This window comes from Bufo bufo, chromosome 1, assembly GCF_905171765.1.
Source record: "Bufo bufo chromosome 1, aBufBuf1.1, whole genome shotgun sequence".
Taxonomy (NCBI): Eukaryota; Metazoa; Chordata; class Amphibia; order Anura; family Bufonidae; genus Bufo; species Bufo bufo.
This window is the reverse complement of record NC_053389.1, coordinates 810,358,596-810,377,221: the sequence shown is the minus strand read 5'-3', so window position 1 is coordinate 810,377,221 and position 18,626 is coordinate 810,358,596. Positions and strand designations below refer to the sequence as shown.

General features: G+C 46.5%; 1 protein-coding gene across 2 annotated transcripts in view; it reads left to right on the top strand.

Annotated features, from left to right (window-relative positions):
- Positions 1-18,626, top strand: part of KCNAB3 (potassium voltage-gated channel subfamily A regulatory beta subunit 3) — an 87,698-nt gene that overhangs the window by 58,868 nt on the left and 10,204 nt on the right. For both annotated transcript variants that reach the window (XM_040415199.1, XM_040415198.1), the window contains 3 exons: positions 11,589-11,674; positions 13,604-13,724; positions 13,814-13,908. In XM_040415199.1, the coding sequence (XP_040271133.1) occupies positions 11,589-11,674; positions 13,604-13,724; positions 13,814-13,908 (302 nt within the window). The remainder of the gene's footprint in view (positions 1-11,588; positions 11,675-13,603; positions 13,725-13,813; positions 13,909-18,626) is intronic.

The window sequence follows — 18,626 nt, the reverse complement described above, 5'->3', positions numbered from 1 at the left end:
GTGTGACACTTTTTTGCAGCCTAGATGCGCAAAGGGGCCCAAATTCCTTTTATGAGGGCATTTTTAGACATTTGGATCCCAAACTTCTTCTCACGCTTTAGGGCCCCTAAAATGCCAAGGCAGTATAAATACCCCACATGTGACCCCATTGTGGAAAGAAGACACCCCAAGGTATTCAATGAGGGGCATGGGGAGTTCATAGAATTTTTTTTTTTGGCACAAGTTAGCGGAAATTGATTTTTTTGGGGTTTTTTCTCACAAAGTCTCCTTTTCCGCTAACTTGGGACAAAAATTTCAATCTTTCATGGACTCAATATGCCCCTCACGGAATACCTTGGGGTGTCTTCTTTCCGAAATGGTGTCACATGTGGGGTATTTATACTGCCCTGGCATTTTAGGGGCCCTAAAGCGTGAGAAGAAGTCTGGAATATAAATGTCTAAAAAATTTTACGCATTTGGATTCTGTGAGGGGTATGGTGAGTTCATGTGAGATTTTATTTTTTGACACAAGTTAGTGGAGTATGAGACTTTGTAAGAAAAAAAACAATTTCCGCTAACTTGGGCCAAAAAAATTTCTGAATGGAGCCTTACAGGGGGGTGATCAATGACAGGGGGGTGATCAGGAAGTGTATATGGGGTGATCACCCCCCTGTCATTGATCACCCCCCTGTAAGGCTCCATTCAGATGTCCGTATGTGTTTTGCAGATCCGCGGTGTCCGTGTTTTGCGGATCCACGGATCCGCAAAACACATACGGACGTCTGAATGGAGCCTTACAGGGGGGTGATCAATGACAGGGGGGTGATCACCCCATGTAGACTCCTTGATCACCCCATGTCATTGATCACCCCCCTGTCATTGATCACCCCCCTGTAAGGCTCCATTCAGACGTCCGTATGTGTTTTGCGGATCCGATCCATGTATCCGTGGATCCGTAAAAAACATACGGATGTCTGAATGGAGCCTTACAGGGGGGTGATCAATGACATGGGGTGATCAGGGAGTCTATATGGGGTGATCACCCCCCTGTCATTGATCACCCCCCTGTAAGGCTTCATTCAGACGTCCGTATGTGTTTTGCGGATCCGATCCATGGATCCGTGGTTCCGCAAAACACATACGGACCTCTGAATGGAGCCAGCCTTACAAGGGGGTGATCAATGACAGTGGGGTGATCAGGGAGTCTATATGGGGTGATCACCCCCCTGTAAGGCTCCATTCAGATGTCCGTATGTGTTTTGTGGATCCGATCCATGTATCCGCGGATCCGTAAAAAACATACGGACGTCTGAATGGAGCCTTACAGGGGGGTGATCAATGACAGGGGGGTGATCAGGGAGTCTATATGGGGTGATCAGCGGTTAATAAGGGGTTAATAAGTGACGGGGGGGTGTAGTGTAGTGGTGTTTGGTGCTACTTATTACTGAGCTGCCTGTGTCCTCTGGTGGTCGATCCAAGCAAAAGGGACCACCAGAGGACCAGGTAGCAGGTATATTAGACGCCGTTATCAAAACAGCGTCTAATATACCTGTTAGGGGTTAAAAAAATCGCATCTACAGCCTGCCAGCGAACGATCGCCGCTGGGAGGCTGTAGATCCACTCGCTCACCTTCCGATCCTGTGAACGCGCGCGCCTGTGTGCGCGCGTTCACAGGAAATATCGCATCTCGCGAGATGACGCATAGATGCGTGACCCCGCCTGGACCTTCCGCCTCCGGAACGCGATCCTGCGTTGGGCGATCCGGAGGTGGTTAATATATGTCACGTGGTAGATGGCAGCCATTTACAGATTTTGCATTAGAACTTAGGAGATTCAGGTTATACCTCTGACTTTGGCTCACTGCTTCTGCAGTCAATCTACTATAGCAAAGAATCGCCCTATCCAGATACTCCCTTTAACACTGCCATTCTGTAGCTTCCATGAATACTGTGCTTGCTGCTATCCCATGTGCCCACAATACTGCACCAACAGTGTTGCCCAATGCCTCCAAATACTATACTGCTAAAATGAAAGTCCACAATCAAACCCATGCAGGTTTATTTATTTAGCTTACTTATATGACGCCAACATATTCTGCATCTTTAGAGTGTGGGAAGAAACCAGAGGAAGCCCACACAAACATGGGGAGAATATACAAACTCCATGCAGATGTTGCCCTTCGTCGGTTTGAAACCCAGTGCTGCAAGGTACCAGTTCCAACCACTGATCCACCGTGCTTTCAAACTGCTTGGAATGTTATATAATAATAAAAGCTATGATACCTTATCAATCCCCACCACTCACTTCCCAATCACTGGTCGCAGTGGTCACATTTTCGAGTCAAGAGGGACTTGGGAGTACGGAGACCAGCGAGGACGCAGCAAGTAGCGGAAGGAGAGTGGTGGGGATCAGAAAGGTATCACTACTTTTATTATTTATGACATTCTTATTCTCATTCAAAAATAAATTTTACATGGCTGGAAAACCCCCCTCTTATTGCAAAGCACAGATGAGACCCCCAAAATTAATAGACTCCCAGACCCCAGAATTAATGCAGACCCCTAGACATAGAAACATAGAATGTGTTGGCAGATAAGAACCATCTAGTCTGCCCAATATACTGAATACTATGAATAGCCCCTGGCCCTATCTTATATGAAGGATGGCCTTATGCCTATCCCATGCATGCTTAAACTCCTTCGCTGTATTTGCAGCTACCACTTCTGCAGGAAGGCTATTCCATGCATCCACTACTCTCTCAGTAAAGTAATACTTCCTGATATTACTTTTAAACCTTTGCCCCTCTAATTTAAAACTATGTCCTCTTGTAGCAGTTTTTCTTCTTTTAAATATTCTCTCCTCTTTTACCTTGTTGATTCCCTTTATGTATTTAAAAGTTTCTATTATATCTCCTCTGTCTCGTCTTTCTTCCAAGCTATACATGTTAAGGTCCTTTAATCTTTCCTGGTAAGTTTTATCCTGCAATCCATGTACCAGTTTAGTAGCTCTTCTCTGAACTCTCTCCAAAGTATAAATATCCTTCTGGAGATATGGTCTCCAGTACTGAGCACAATACTCCAAATGAGGTCTCACTAGTGCTCTGTAGAGCGGCATGAGCACCTCCCTCTTTCTACTAGTAATGCCTCTCCCTATACACCCAAGTATTCTGCTAGCAATTCCTGCTGCTCTATGACATTGTCTGCCTACCTTTAAGTCTTCTGAAATAATGACCCCTAAATCCCTTTCCTCAGATACTGAGGTTAGGACTGTATCACTGATTTTATATTCTGCTCTTGGGTCTTTACGCCCCAGGGGCAATATCTTGCACTTATCAACATTCAATTTTAGTTGCCAGATTTTTGACCATTCCTCTAGTTTTCCTAAATTCTTTTTCCATTTGGTGTATCCCTCCAGGAACATCAAACCTGTTACAAATCTTTGTGTCATCAGCAAAAAATCACACATTACCATCGAGGCCTTCTGCAATTTCGCTATTATATATATTAGATATTAAACAATATGGGTCCCAGTACAGATCCCTGTGGAACCCCACTGGTAACAAGACCATAGTCTGAATATACTCCATTGACTACAACCCTCTGATGTCTGTCCCTCAGCCACTGCCTAATCCATTCAACAATATGGGAGTCCAAGCACAAAGACTGCAATTTATTGATAAGTCTTCTATGTGGGACAGTATCAAAAGCCTTACTAAAGTCCAGATAAGCGATGTCTACTGCACCTCCGCCATCTATTATTTTAGTCACCCAATCAAAAAAAATCTATAAGATTAGTTTGACATGATCTCCCTGAAGTAAACCCATGCTGTTTTTCATCTTTCAATCTGTGGGATTTTAGATGTTCAACAATCCTCTCCTTAAGTAGGGTTTCCATTAATTTCCCCACTATTGATGTCAGGCTTACTGGCCTATAGTTGCCGATTCCTCCCTACTACGTTTCTTGTGAATGGGCACAACATTTGTTCATTTCCAATCTTCTGGGACGACTCATGTTACCAGTGATTGGTTAAATAAATCTTCTAATGGTTTTGCTAGTTCACCGCTTAGCTCTTTTAATAGCTTTGGGTGTATCCCATCAGGCCCCTGTGACTTATTTGTATTAATTTTAGACAGCTGACTTAGAACCTTCTCCTCTGTAAAGACACATGCATCAAAAGATTCATTAGTCTTCCTTCCTAACTGAGGTCCTTTTCCTTTATTTTCCTTTATAAAAACTGAACAGAAGTATTCATTGAGGCAGTCAGCTAGTTCTTTATCTTCTTCCATATACCTTCCTTCTTTTGTTTTTAATTTGGTAATTCCTTGTTTTAGTTTACTTTTTTCATTTATGTATCTGAAGAATGTCTTATCGCCTTTTTTCACTGACTGAGCTAATTTCTCTTCTGCCTGTGCTTTAGAAGCTCTTATAACTTGCTTGGCCTCTCTCTGCCTAATATTATAAATTTGCCTGTCATCCTCGTTTTTTTTATTTTTTTTATAATTACTAAATGCTATCTTTTTGTTTTTAATGATTTTGGCCACTTCTGCTGAGTACCACAGTGGTCTCTTCCTTTTTTGCTTTTACTGACAAGCATAATGCAATTATTTGTTGCCTTCAATAGTGCCACTTTTAAGTAGTCCCATTTCTCCTGGACTCCATTGAAACTGTTCCAATCTGATAGGGACTTGTATACCTCTAATCTAATTTTAGAAAAGTCAGTTTGTTTTTGTGTGGTGTGACTCAAATCTAAAATGGCCTCCTTCCGGGTTGGCTCCTCAACTACTTGCTGTAGAGATAATCCCAGTAGGGAATTTAGAATATCTGTACTTCTGGCAGAACTAGCTATTTTGGTTTTCCAGTTTACATCAGGAAGATTAAAGTCTCCCATAATGATAACTTCCCCTTTCAATGTCATTTTAGCTATTTCCTCAACTAGTAGATCATCTAATTCTTTGACTTGGCTAGGTGGTCTATATATCACACCTACACGAGTTACCTTATGATTATCAAGCTGAAAGGTAACCCCCTTTTGTTGCCTTCTCTGTCTTTCCTATATAGAGAGAAACCTGGTATTGTTATATCCCAGTCATTACTCCCATTGGACCATGTCTCAGTAACAGCCAGTAAATCTATATTCTCAGATGCCATTATAGACTCAAGTTCATTGATCATAATCCCTAAACTGCAAGCATTTGTGGACAAGACTCTGAGCTTGTCATTTCTTAACCTATGTGCTACTGGCATCTTCTGGCATTGTTTCGGGGGGCAGTTGTATTTCTGGATTATCACTCTTTTGCCCCCCTATCCTAGTTTAAATGCTCCTTAGCAAATACTTTGAACTGTTCACTGAGGACATTCGTTCCCTTGAGAGAAAGATGCAAACCATCTTTCTTGCACAGTTCTTTTCCATTCCAACAAGAGCTAACATGAGACACAAAGCCAAACCCCTGGTTCAGACACCATTCACCAAGCCATATATTGAATTCCTTAATGTGCATCTTCCTGTCATGCTGAAGGTTATGCACAGGCAAATCTGCAGAGAATGAAACTGTTGATTCAACATCCCTTATATCATTTCCAAGTGTGTGAAAAGCTTCCTTCACCTTTGAAACCTCATTGCAAGCCAGATCATTTGTCCTAAGATGGACAATAACATACACCTCCCTTTCCTGCTTTGCTTGCCTAACAATATTAAGGATACGTCGTCTATCCCTGCTAGCGGTAGCACCAGGGAGACATCTCACAAAACTATTTTCCTCAAACTTCACACCTCTTATGATAGAATTGCCCACCAACAGCTGCTTACTATCAGTCCTTACCTTATCCTTTTTGTCTTTGGCTGCAGTCTTGCATACTTTAGGCATGGGAGATGATTGTTCCTCACCCACTGTGCCTGAGCCATCCTCCATGTTGCTCTTGCGCTCTAAAAGTGCTGCAAATGAATTATGGAGAGCCACAGAGTGTGGGACATGTCTTCTATCAACAACTCTCAGTCTACCAGAACCTGCAGTAACCCATCTTCCATTTCTAGGGGGCCTCTGTGGCAGTGGCAGTGGCAGTGGCATTGCAACATTCCCAGCCTGAGTTTGTTTAACAGTTAATTTATAAATCTCAGATTTCAAAAATGCATTTCCTGCTGCATTATTGAGAGCTGTCTACAGATCAGACAGCATCCAAACCTCCGAAGAGTGGAACCTGAAATAAAAGCACAACAATTCGTGCACAGAACCAGGTCTGCCATTTTAAAGAGGGGAAAGATTTTAAACAAACAAATCTTACTTTTTTAGATTGTATCCACCTCCAGATTACCTCCTGAGTATCTCCTAAATATCTCAGATGCACTAATAAATGCTGCACTTGAGAATGCTGCAAGCTATATGACTCTCCAATTAATACAGACCTTCAAAGCCCAAAATGAATATAGGTTTCAAGACCAAACCACAAAATTAACCCCCAAATTCAGGGTCGGATTGGCCGCAGAGCTAACATGGAAATTTCCTGGTGGGCCGATGCCCAGTGGGTCGCCTGAGTCCTCCTCGCTGGCGGCAGAAGTTTTGGGGAATTTTTTTTTGTGCTGCTGGCAGTATTTTGTGATGGACTGTGTTATTTAGCCCTGTTGGGATGGTATAATGTGCCACAATATGATATTGCTGGCCCTGCCTACTTATGTTGGCCCTGCCTTCCATGAATTTGGACTAGACTTCAAAACGGGGCCACTTTTAGTATTTTTTCCAGGGCTACTTCAAGTTCCCACTCCGCCCCTGCCCAAATTAATAGTAAGAGAGATACCACCGCACACTCAAGGTTATCATGCAAATAAAAATTATTTTATTCCGACATATCCTCAAATGGGTACATAAGTAATAACGGAGAGATGCCAATATTGTGACTCCGAGTCTTTATGAAGTTTCGGTCGCTCCGGACCTTGGTCACATAAGTCACAAAAGTAGAGTGTAGGAAGTTAGGAGGACCCCCATGGGAAAGCAGAAACGCGCTGCGGGGGGAGACTGCGGACCAGTGCCTGCCCAAATTAATACAGAAACAGCCAGACTAGACTCCAAAATGATTACAGACCTCAAGACCCAAACATTAATATTACCTTCAGAAAGACACCAAAATTTATTTAGACCCCAAAATTAAGATTCCTAGACCAGATGCCAAAATTAATACAGACCTCCAGACAGACCCAAAAATTAACAGACTCCCTACACCCCACAATTAATAAAGACCTCCAGATCAGACCCCAAAATGAATATAGACCCCAGATCAGCCCCCACATTCATACAGACCCTAAATCGGCCTCCAAATTTGTACAGATCCCAGCCCCAAAATTCATCCAAACCCCAGATCAGCTGCCAAATCAGACCCCAAATCAACCCCCAAATCAGTACCAATTTGTTTTGTGTGTGTAAGTTTGATGTCAGTTGTATATGTATGTATGGTGTTTGTGTGTATGCACATGGTTTGAGTGTATATGTATGTGTGTATAGTTTGTAGATGGGTATGTTTGTGTGTATACTGTATGTATATAGTTTGTAGATGTGCGTATGTTTGTGTGCGTATGTATGTGTTGTAGAAAGGCACAAGGGACCATCATAGATGGAAGATATGTGTCACCAAGGTTCCTGGCCTCGGTGAAGTAGGAGCCAGTAGTGCATATGTCCGCAGCAGTTGCTGATGCACACTTTGATAGTTAGCATAGCTGTGAAAAGCTAATCTGGGCCGGCTCTTACTGGGAGCAGCCAAAGTGCAGGGTGGGTGGCTGTTTCCCATGGTCCAGGCCGGGTTTTGATGGGCTTACAAAAAGTCAGCCGGCAGGGTCAGGGGTGATGATTACCTTGCTGATGGTGGAGCTCTGTGTAGCTGTGTGTTTTTGGAGCCGAGTGAAAACCAGAGGGTCTCTGCCGAGAGACAAAGGACAAAGCAAGGTTCCCATCCAGTACGTGGGGAGTACGGTACTGTGCCCTAAAACTTTCTATGTGATTGTTCAGATTCAAGACTGAATTGTTTTTCTTTAAGTGTCAGCTGAAGTAAGCTGATCACTACCGCCTGTTGAATTGTGGTGTGCCGACAATAAAAGACATTTATTACTTTGATTTCCACCACTAAAAGGCCACTGTGTATTTATCTGAAGGCTACCATTTGGGAAATCCCTACAGTGTGTATAGTTTGTAGATGTGGGGTTTCTGTATGTGTGTATATATGGTATGAGTTTATATGTATGTATTATGTGTGGATATATATGAATCTATAGTGTAAATTGTTAGGCAGTGAAAGGAAAAGTGATCAGAGCTCGTTATATTTCCCCAAGATTCCTGGCATATGTGCACTAGGCTCGAGGAAGTATTTTACTCTTCCAGGGAAAACTAGATGAGATATAATGGATCCAGTACAGCCAGGGGCGGATTGGGAACCTAAAGTGGCCCTGGTAAAAAATACCTAAAAGCGGCCCCATATTGTAGGGGGGTCTTAATTGACAGGAGGCGTTGCAATAAAAGTAGGGGGGTCAGCAATACCATAGCGCAAAATAACGCATACCACAGGGCCGCACAATATCTTGCCTCAAAAGCTGTCCCTCTGAGTTGGCCATCATTAGAGGCCATTTTCTCTCCTCCTCCTCTTCCAGTTGTCTCTGACTGAGATATGGAGCAGGGTGCTTAGGAGGTGAGATGCGGGACATAGTTGAATTCAGGAGGTCATGTTGTGGGCTGGGTACATGAGTACCTGATTCTAACAGAGTTAATTACCACTGATATCTTATTCTGTACCCAGCCAGCAGCAGAGATGGGGGTTTGGGTGGCCCTCTGGGCATCGGCCCTCAGAGAAATTTCCCAGTATGGTCTATGGCCAATCCGCCCCAGAGTATAGCTGAGTATTCCGAACAAAGAGTAGTTTGCTAAGGACTATAGTAAGTCCTGTTACAGGCCTGGATGTTTATAGAATGATGGGCAGGTTGGTAGTGGGGCCAGTCATTCCCTTTCTGACCATGGAGGTGGACATTTACTCCTGGTGTGAGGTAACACATTAATGTAATTTTGTTTGCGTGGTTGGCAGTAAGCCACGTATATAGTCAGGGAGACTTGTATGGTTAGTTAGAGCTTAGGGGTTAATTTGTGTCTTGGGATTGAATGTGAAGAACTGCGAAGACCTGTTGGAAATGGACCTATGTGTCACAGTCTCCGACGGCATTCGATCACATTTGGCCTAATGTTACAGAGCTGATTCCCGCAGTGGGGGTCATTTACCAACAGTTTATTTTATGACTTTTGAAATGCCTGTGCGACGATATTTGTTGCACGGATGTTTTTATATTGCGTTTGACACAGAGGAGTGTTGGCCGTGGTGGGGGACAGCAAAAAGGAATAGAAGTTGCTGAAAATCGTCTATATTTTCCAGCAGGCGCAAGGACTGCCAAAGATACCTAACTGTACAAAAAAGACCATCAAAACAAATCAAAGTTCGTAATTCAAACTTCAGTGTTTATTCACACATGGTGCCAAAAACAAAACGTCACTTTTGCAGTGTTGTTGTTACTTCACACCTAATGGCAAGTTAATATAACAAAAATTCACCTTAGTGGCAGTTCTGCCTCAGAAAGTCCAAATACAGGCTTTTGGCAGCCTGTTCCCCTGACACACGGGTCTCAGCTCTCCAGCCCAGCACAGACCTCAGATCCCAGCACACAGACATGGCTTCTGAGCACAGCCTCCTATTTAAGGACAGCCAGGTGCTGCCAAAACCCGGACCGGCACTTAAAATCCGGTCCGGTATTTGACCTGTTTTTCCAGACCAAACCTCTCACTGTGTCACAGGCCTTACATAGATGAACCCCGGTATGTATAGTGTGTATGATGTGAATGAATATGTGTTTGTGGTGTGGGTGTAAATGTGTGTATGTATGTATAGTGTATTTGTATGATATCAATGTATGTGTAAGTATAGTGTGTGGATGTGTATGTTTGTGTGTATCTGTACAGTTTTTGTACAATGTTAATGTATATGTTTTTATATGTGTATCTTTGGTGTGGGTGTATATGTATAGTGTGTGTACATAGTGTGAATGAATATGCATAGTGTGTGGTTGTATATATGTATGTATAGTATGTATGATGTGAATGTATTTGCGGTGTGGGTGTATATGTGTATGTATGTATATTATATATGTCTGTATGATATGAATGTATGTGTATGTATAGTGTGTGGATGTATATATTATTGTGTGTATATATACTGTGAGGCAGTGACAGGCCTCATATATGAAGGACGGTATGTATCTCCGAGAATGGTTCAAGAAACCTATTAAGGAGATGCATATCGAGGTTTGCTGGGGTGCACCTGAAACGTGCCACCAAGGTACCCAGCCTTGGGGGAGTAAAAGCCGTTAGCTTGTGCGTCCACTAGAATAGATAGTGGACTATAACTAGCATAGCTGGTTTCAGCTAATCCAGGCTTTTACTGGGAGTAAGCAAAGAGCTGGGTGGGTGCTTACTCCCCACAATCCACTCCGGGGTTCATACGTGACTCATATCCACGATTGTGGTTTAAAAGTCAGCAGTAGGGACTGCTCCGAACGAAGTTTTATGCCAATCGACTTTGGATGTTTCATCCGAAGTCGATTCGCTCATCCCTAGTCAGCCTCATGAAGCAGGGTGTGTCTGTGGAGTGAGAGGCTACAGATCACACCCTGCAAGACGCATGTGAAGGAAACACTGGTCTGTGGACTGATTACCTGACCTGGCTGCGATCCGGCTGAACTGAACTGTAAGTTGGTTGGAACAAGCAATAAACTGTATTGTAGAGACTTTGTTGTGTCCCTGCCTTTCTTCAAAACTGGTCATAGGAGCCCACGGCATTACAATATGTATTGTGTATTGGTATGAAATCAATGTATGTGTGTGTATATGTATGTATCGTTTTTGTACAATGTCAATGTATATTTGGTGTGTGGCTGTATGTATAATGCATATGTGTCTGTATGATGTGAATGTATATGTATGTATGGTGTGTGTATGTATGTTTTCCTTTTTCCATGAGAGGCATATATACTACAATAAAGCAGTGGTATCCCCCTCGTCTCTTCTCGGTATAGACCCCTGAAGTTGCCTGTCTCCTAGTGTGTGCCTCCTCCTTCAGTCTGCACCCGTCTCTCCCCATGCTCCCTCCCATCCTCATTACCTCTCTTGTCTATCTTCTGTGTTCCTTGCCTAATTGTGGCTGAATACTTCCTCCTGAGCCCTTCCCCCTCCTCAAAATTTATGCTGATCTCAGCAAACTGCAGCCCCTGTGCGCCCGGCTCCCAGTATGCGGGTCCCTCTACAGCTGGACGCAGGAACAGCTGTCTAAAAATAGGCAAATCTATATATGTCTGCAATAGAATTATTTCTAGTGAGGAGGAAGGAAACTGTCAGAGAGCTATGACACCCTCCAGGGTGTGCACAGTGTATGACACCCTCCAGCGTGTGCACAGCGTGTGACAGGTGTACATATAAATTGGGAGGGTCTGTAGTAAAGTCCAGCCTCTGCCTCGCAGACCGCCCACCAGGCTGCCCATGCTTGTCAGATCTGCTCCCATCCCATTTTACTATGTTGTCCTCTTTTCCTCTGTGCAGAGATCGTACGGGCCATGACCTTTGTCATTAACCAGGGGATGGCGATGTACTGGGGCACATCCCGCTGGAGTGCAATGGAGATTATGGTACGTGAGACACAAAAGCTTGATCTCAGCATCAGTCTGTTTTGTAGAAAGCCAGTGCTATAGTCTTGTCCCCCTAGAGCAGGGGTGCACAACGTTTCCTGGTTGGGGGCCACATTGCCAGACTGAACCAATGACGAGGGCCGAAATTAAAATTTAAAGGTGTATTAACAACTGAAATTTTGTACTTATGGCATATTGAACACACATTATATACCATTAATGTCTAGTTACACTTCCAGGACTCTCATCTAATGGGAGAAATACATGAAAATTACATGTAAGCAGCCACAAGACATAGGCATACATGTCTGTTACCAGATGGTTGGGGGCCGCACAGAATGGTATCAAGGGCCGCATGTGGCCCCCGGGCCGCAGGTTGTGCACCCCTGCCCTAGAGTCAACGCTTTTTCCTTATATAATGGAAAGAGGTATCTCCCATAGAGAACCCTCTTGCCACCTTTAGGACGTGCCGCCCAATGAGTCAATATCCAACTTTTTAACAAGCCTTGAAACACGCCAAGCTAAATATCCAACGGCACTAGCAAGGTGGTTCTCATTCGCTGAGAAAGACCTCTTTGCATATTATTTTCCCATGGAGCTTTGCCACTAAGGGTAGGTTCACCATCCCCCCCCGCCCGTTTAACTTTTCCTGGAGAGAAGAGCCTTTTTCGGAGTTCACTGGATCTAGCCGTTCACCGCCAGATCCCAAAGACTATCATTGGATGCGTTCAGTTTCTGGCATGAGTGCTGGGTTGGAAATGGGCAAAACAAAACGCTACACGCACCAAAACCCGGAAACCGGACAGATGCAATTATAGTCAAAGGGGTTCAGAGGTGTGTGGCAGTGTCCAGCTAGGCCGGATATGGTGAACTACGACAGGTTGTATTTTGAGATGTAGTGAACCTTAAAGAGATTGTTTGAACCTTAAAGAGATGAATACTTAGCTGCTACTTGATGCTTGGTTCTAGGTCTATAGGTCCACCACTGTCTTCACTGTTTCGTTCCCCAAATGTAAACCTCTGTCATGAACAAGAGCCACGTGCTGCGTGGGGGACACTTCGCTGCGGCAGCCAGTCATTTCCATCATGTGAAAACCAAGACACAGTGTAGACAGTAGTGGACCCACAGAGCCGGAACAGAGCATCGGGAAGCAGGTAAGTTTGCTTACCATAACAGGTTCTGCAGAGTGAAGAGAGGGAGTTATCTAAAAAAACACCTGGTCATTAAAGAGGTTGTCTAACTTCCAAGTCATTTTTTTGTTTTTTCACTGTCGCATTCCATACTTTTTTTTACATTTTCATGGCTTTCTGTGAATGAGTTTTATTTTTCAATGTCACCATTTTCGGGTACATATAATTTATTTTGTATTGGGGGTGGGGGGTTGGAAATGCAATAAAAACTTCCAGCAATTGCATTTTTGCCATCTACTGTTTGGTAAAAATAACCTGTTAAAGGGGTTGGGCCATCGCAGACATTGATACCATGTCAGATAGGTGTGGGTCCCATCTCTGTGAGTTTCTCCTATCTCCAGGACATGCCCCCAAACTGAATGAAAGCATACTGCGCAAACGCAGCCACCCTCAATTCACCAGCCATTTTTGTAAATCCCATAGCAGTGAATGGGGCGCAAGCTGGCAGTATGCTCTTCTTCACTTCAGGGCCCCATATCTGACATTGACGGCATATCCCAGCGATAACACTGAGGTCTGAAATGGGCCAACCGCTTCAACTTTATTCTGTGGAGGGATGGGGAAAAAACAACAAGCTGGCCTTCATGACGGATACAGGTGGTGCTGTGGGAATTAGCACCTGCTCATCGAGGGATATATCCACCATTTGTCATTAAGGAGTAAAGTGGTGGAGAAACTGGAAAACGAGGGACGTGGGTTACTATGTAGTTTTAGTCACTCTTACCTTTGTGTTACTAGGAGGCCTATTCTGTGGCCCGCCAGTTTAACCTCATCCCTCCTGTGTGTGAACAAGCTGAGTATCACCTCTTCCAGCGTGAAAAAGTAGAGACTCAACTCCCTGAGCTGTATCATAAGATTGGTGAGAGTTAAATTCTAGACGACTTCCAATCCACAGTTCGTGGTGACATCACCAACGCTTTGGATTTGTTTCACTCTTGTTTTCACCAGGTGTTGGCTCCATGACCTGGTCTCCATTAGCATGTGGCATGATTACTGGCAAATATGCGGACACTATCCCTGAAAAATCTAGAGCTTCCTTCAAGGTAAGACTATGACACCGTAGACTTATAGGGCCTAACCATTATGGACAATTTCCAAAGATAAGTCGGCCACAGGGTGTACTGGTGGAAGACTGACAACCTGGTTCCCCCTTAAGATTGATATTTTTTGGCTGACTATCAATATTAAAATATATTTGTACGTAAAACAGTCTCAACAATAAACCAATAAGAAAAAAAGACAAAAATCTATGAAAATGTCTTACATCCTGGACATTAATGATCAGCTCTTTGTTAGGTAAGTACTGGTTTTGTGGATTGCACATGTGCCAGTTTGTCACGGAACCATGAACCAGACGTACAACAAGAGATAAATGAAAATAAGAAGGCTTTATTGAAAATAAAGCTGTAAAGCAAAAGTCCAAACGGATGGTGAAACCGAGCAGAGTCTTTGCGAAGCCAGAGGTCAGGAACCAGAAGGGTAGTCAGACGAAGCCAGGATCAGGAACCAGCAGGGTAGTCAGACGAAGCCAGGATCAGGAACCAGCAGGGTAGTCAGACGAAGCCAGGATCAGGAACCAGCAGGGTAGTCAGACGAAGCCAGGATCAGGAACCAGAAGCAGCAGCAGTCTTAGAAGCATGTGAACACAAGAGGACCAAGCAAGGAACTGAAGCCACAGACCTCCTATATATATGAGCTAGGCATCCAGCTCCTCCCAGGGGAAGGAGGAGCCGCAGGGTGGAAGGCTACAAGAAACCCAGGACCCAAGATGGCCGCCAGCACATGTCAAACGAAGGAGAGCAGCAAGCAGGTAAGACCATGACAGTACCTCCCCCTCAAGGGCCCCTCCTCCGCGGAGCACAAAACGGTTTCTGAGGGAAGCGTGCGTGGAAGGCTCGGAGCAAGGCAGGAGCATGGACATCTGCGGAGGGAACCCAGGAACGCTCCTCTGGACCATAACCACGCCAATGGACCAAAAACTGCAACCGACCGCGGACCAGGCGTGAGTCCAGGATATTGCTCACCTCATATTCCTCACGATTGCCCACTTGGACCGGACGAGGCCGAGGAACCGAGGAAGTGAAACGATTACACACCAGTGGCTTCAACAGGGAGACATGAAACACGTTGGAGATCCGCATGCCAGGAGGAAGCGCAAGGGCATAGGCTACCGGGTTTACCCTGCGAAGCACTCGGAAGGGACCAACAAAGCGAGGCGCCAGCTTGGGAGTGGGCACTCGAAGGTTGAGGTTGCGGGTGGACAACCATACACGGTCTCCGACCTGGTAGGAAGGAGCAGGCGCTCGTCTGCGATCAGCCTGGAATCTCTGGCGCTGCGCAGAGACCTCAAGGGACTTCTGGATCTGTACCCAAGAAGCACGTAGGACGGAAAGGTGATCCTCCACAGCCGGAATATCCTGGCGAGAGAATACCTCCGGTAACACGGCAGGTTGGAACCCATAATTGGCCATGAAGGGAGACGTCCCAGAGGAAGAGTTCACCGCCGTGTTCCTGGCAAACTCAGCCCAAGGCAGGAGGTCAACCCAATTGTCTTGGTGATCGGAGACATAGCAACGAAGGAATTGCTCCAAGGCCTGATTGGACCGTTCTGCGGCCCCATTGGACTGAGGGTGGTAGGCCGAGGAGAAGGAGAGATGAATCCCCAACTGGGAGCAAAAGGCGCGCCAGAACCTGGACACAAACTGACTCCCCCGATCCGACACAATCTCCTTAGGCAAACCGTGCAACCGGAAGACCTCCCTGGCAAAAATCGTGGCCAACTCTTGTGCAGAGGGTAACTTCTTGAGAGGAACACAGTGGCACATTTTGGAAAACCGATCCACAATCATGAGAATGACCGTATGGCCTCGGGATGCAGGGAGGTCCACAATGAAATCCATCCCCAGGTGTGACCATGGGCGCTCCCCGGTGGCTATGGGTTGCAGAAGGCCCAACGGAAGGTGCCGAGGGGACTTACTCTGGGCACAAACGGAGCATGCCGCTACATATGCGGCGATGTCGGAACGTAGGGAAGGCCACCAGAACAGACGTGAAACAGCCCAGGACAGCTGATTCTTTCCAGGATGCCCCGCGGTCTTGGAGTTATGGTAGGTTCGCAACAACCGAGTGCGCAACTCCTCAGGCACAAAACATCTGCCGTTGGGTCTCCCAGAGGGAGCACCAGATTGAGCCGCCAAAATCTGCTCACCCAGGGGAGAGGTCAGGCTGGTGCGAATGGCGGCCAGGATCTGATTCGGAGGTATGACCGAAGTCGGAATCGACTCCTCCCTGGACAGCTCGGAGTACTGCCGTGATAGGGCATCCGCCCTGATGTTCTTGGAACCGGGTAGGTAGGAGACCACGTAATTAAAACGTGACAAGAACAGAGCCCATCTGGCCTGACGTGGTGTCAATCTCTTGGCCTCAGAAAGGTAGGTCAGATTCTTGTGGTCCGTCAGGATGAGAACCGGAACCACCGAACCCTCGAGCAAGTGCCTCCATTCTTTAAGGGCCTGCACGATGGCCAATAACTCCCTGTCACCAATCTGATAGTTGCACTCCGCGGAAGACAGTTTCCGGGAGTAAAACCCACAAGGAAGCAGAGGACCCTCTGGTGTTCTACGCTGAGACAGAAGGGCGCCTACTCCCGTCTCAGACGCGTCCACCTCGAGGACAAAGGGCAACCCAGGGTTGGGATGCGACAGAATCGGAGCCGACACAAAGGCGGACTTTAGGGCCTCAAAAGCTCGGATGGCCTCGAGCGGCCAGACCTGGGAATTACTGCCCTTCCTGGTCAGATCCGTGAGAGGCTTGGCCAGCATGGAAAAGTCCCTGATGAACTTCCGATAATAATTGGCGAAGCCCAAAAAGCGCTGCAGGGAACGAAGACCACTGGGCTGGGGCCACTGTAAGACAGCCGAAACCTTCTCAGGATCCATGGAGAACCCCTCAGCGGAAATGATGTAACCTAAGAAGGTTACCTGGGATCGGTGAAATTCGCATTTCTCAAGCTTACCGAACAGCTTGTTCTCTCGTAACCGTTGCAACACTCGTCTGACATCCAGAATGTGGGCCTCCATGGATTCAGAATATACCAAGATGTCATCCAAATAGACTACCACACACTGCTGCAACAGGTCACGGAAAACATCGTTGATGAATTCCTGAAAGACTGCGGGCGCATTGCACAACCCAAAGGGCATAACCAAGGATTCGTAATGACCGGTCCTGGTGTTAAACGCGGTCTTCCACTCATCGCCCGCCTTGATCCTTACCAGGTTATATGCCGCCCTCAGGTCGAGTTTGGTAAAGACCGTGGCCCCTTTAAGGCGATCGAACAGCTCGGAAATCAAGGGTATCGGGTAAGCGTTCTTGATCGTGATGCGATTGAGACCCCTGTAATCGATGCAAGGCCTCAACTCACCTCCCTTCTTTTTCACAAAGAAAAATCCAGCCCCTGCCGGGGACGAAGATTTGCGAATGTGTCCGCGTGAAAGCGCCTCCCTCACGTACTCCTCCATGGCCTCATTCTCCGCTACCGACAGTGGATAGACTTTGCCACGAGGAGGAACGGCACCAGATTGTAACTCTATGGCACAATCGTATGGGCGGTGCGGAGGTAGGGCAACCGCGCGCACCTTATCGAATACATCCCGGTACTCCTCGTATTCAGGAGGCAACAGAGAGTCCGAGGAAGTACACAGCAACTTGACAGACCCATGGATGCAACTAGCCCCACACTGCGGTGACCACGAGAGGATCTCGACCGATCTCCAATCGAAAGTCGGATTATGCTTCTGGAGCCAGGGGTACCCCAAGACCACCGAGTAGTGTGGAGACGAAATAACCTGGAGGCAGACCGACTCTCTGTGAACGGCACCAATGGCTATCCCCACTGGAAGGGTCTCATGAGTCACGTGTGGCGGCAGAAGGGGTCTGCCGTCTATCGCCTCAAGAGCCAGTGGGGAACCTCGAGCCTGCAGAGGAATGGAATTGGCGGCAGCGAACACACTATCAATGAACAAACCACCAGCACCAGAGTCCACCAACGCCTGGGTCGTCACCGAGCCCCCGACCCAGGAGAAGACAACAGTGATCAGTGGTTTGTCAACACGGGAAACCGGGGACGAGGAGACTCCACCCAAGATCTGCCCCCGACAGGATCTCAGGGTACGAGCGTTTCCCGGACGGTTCGGACATGCCAACCGAAAATGCCCACCGAGACCACAGTACATGCATCGGCCCTCGCGTCTCCGGAGTGCCCTCTCCCCCTCGGACAGGCGAGCAAACCCCAGCTGCATGGGTTCACCCCCAGACAAGTCATCCCCAGGAGGCGTGGGAGGAGAGGGAGGCACGGGTGGGACAGCAAACGTAGGCACCAATCTGTTAGAAGACCTCCGCAGGTTCTCCTTAAAGGAAGGTCTCTCCCTGAGTCTGGTGTCAATCAAAATCAGGAAAGAAATAAGAGACTCGAGCTCAACTGGTAGGTCCTTAGCTGCAACCTCATCCTTCAAGGCATCCGAGAGACCATGAGAGAAAGCAGCGACCAGAGCCTCATTATTCCAGCCCACCTCTGCTGCCAGGGTACGAAACTCAATGGCGTATTCAGCTACGGATCGTGAACCCTGTCTGATGGACATAAGGAGCTTCGCAGCAGAGGCAGCACGAGCCGGCACATCGAATACCTTCCGAAGAGAAGCAACAAAACCGGAAAACTCGGCAACCACCGGATTGTTGTTCTCCCATAAAGGGCTGGCCCAGG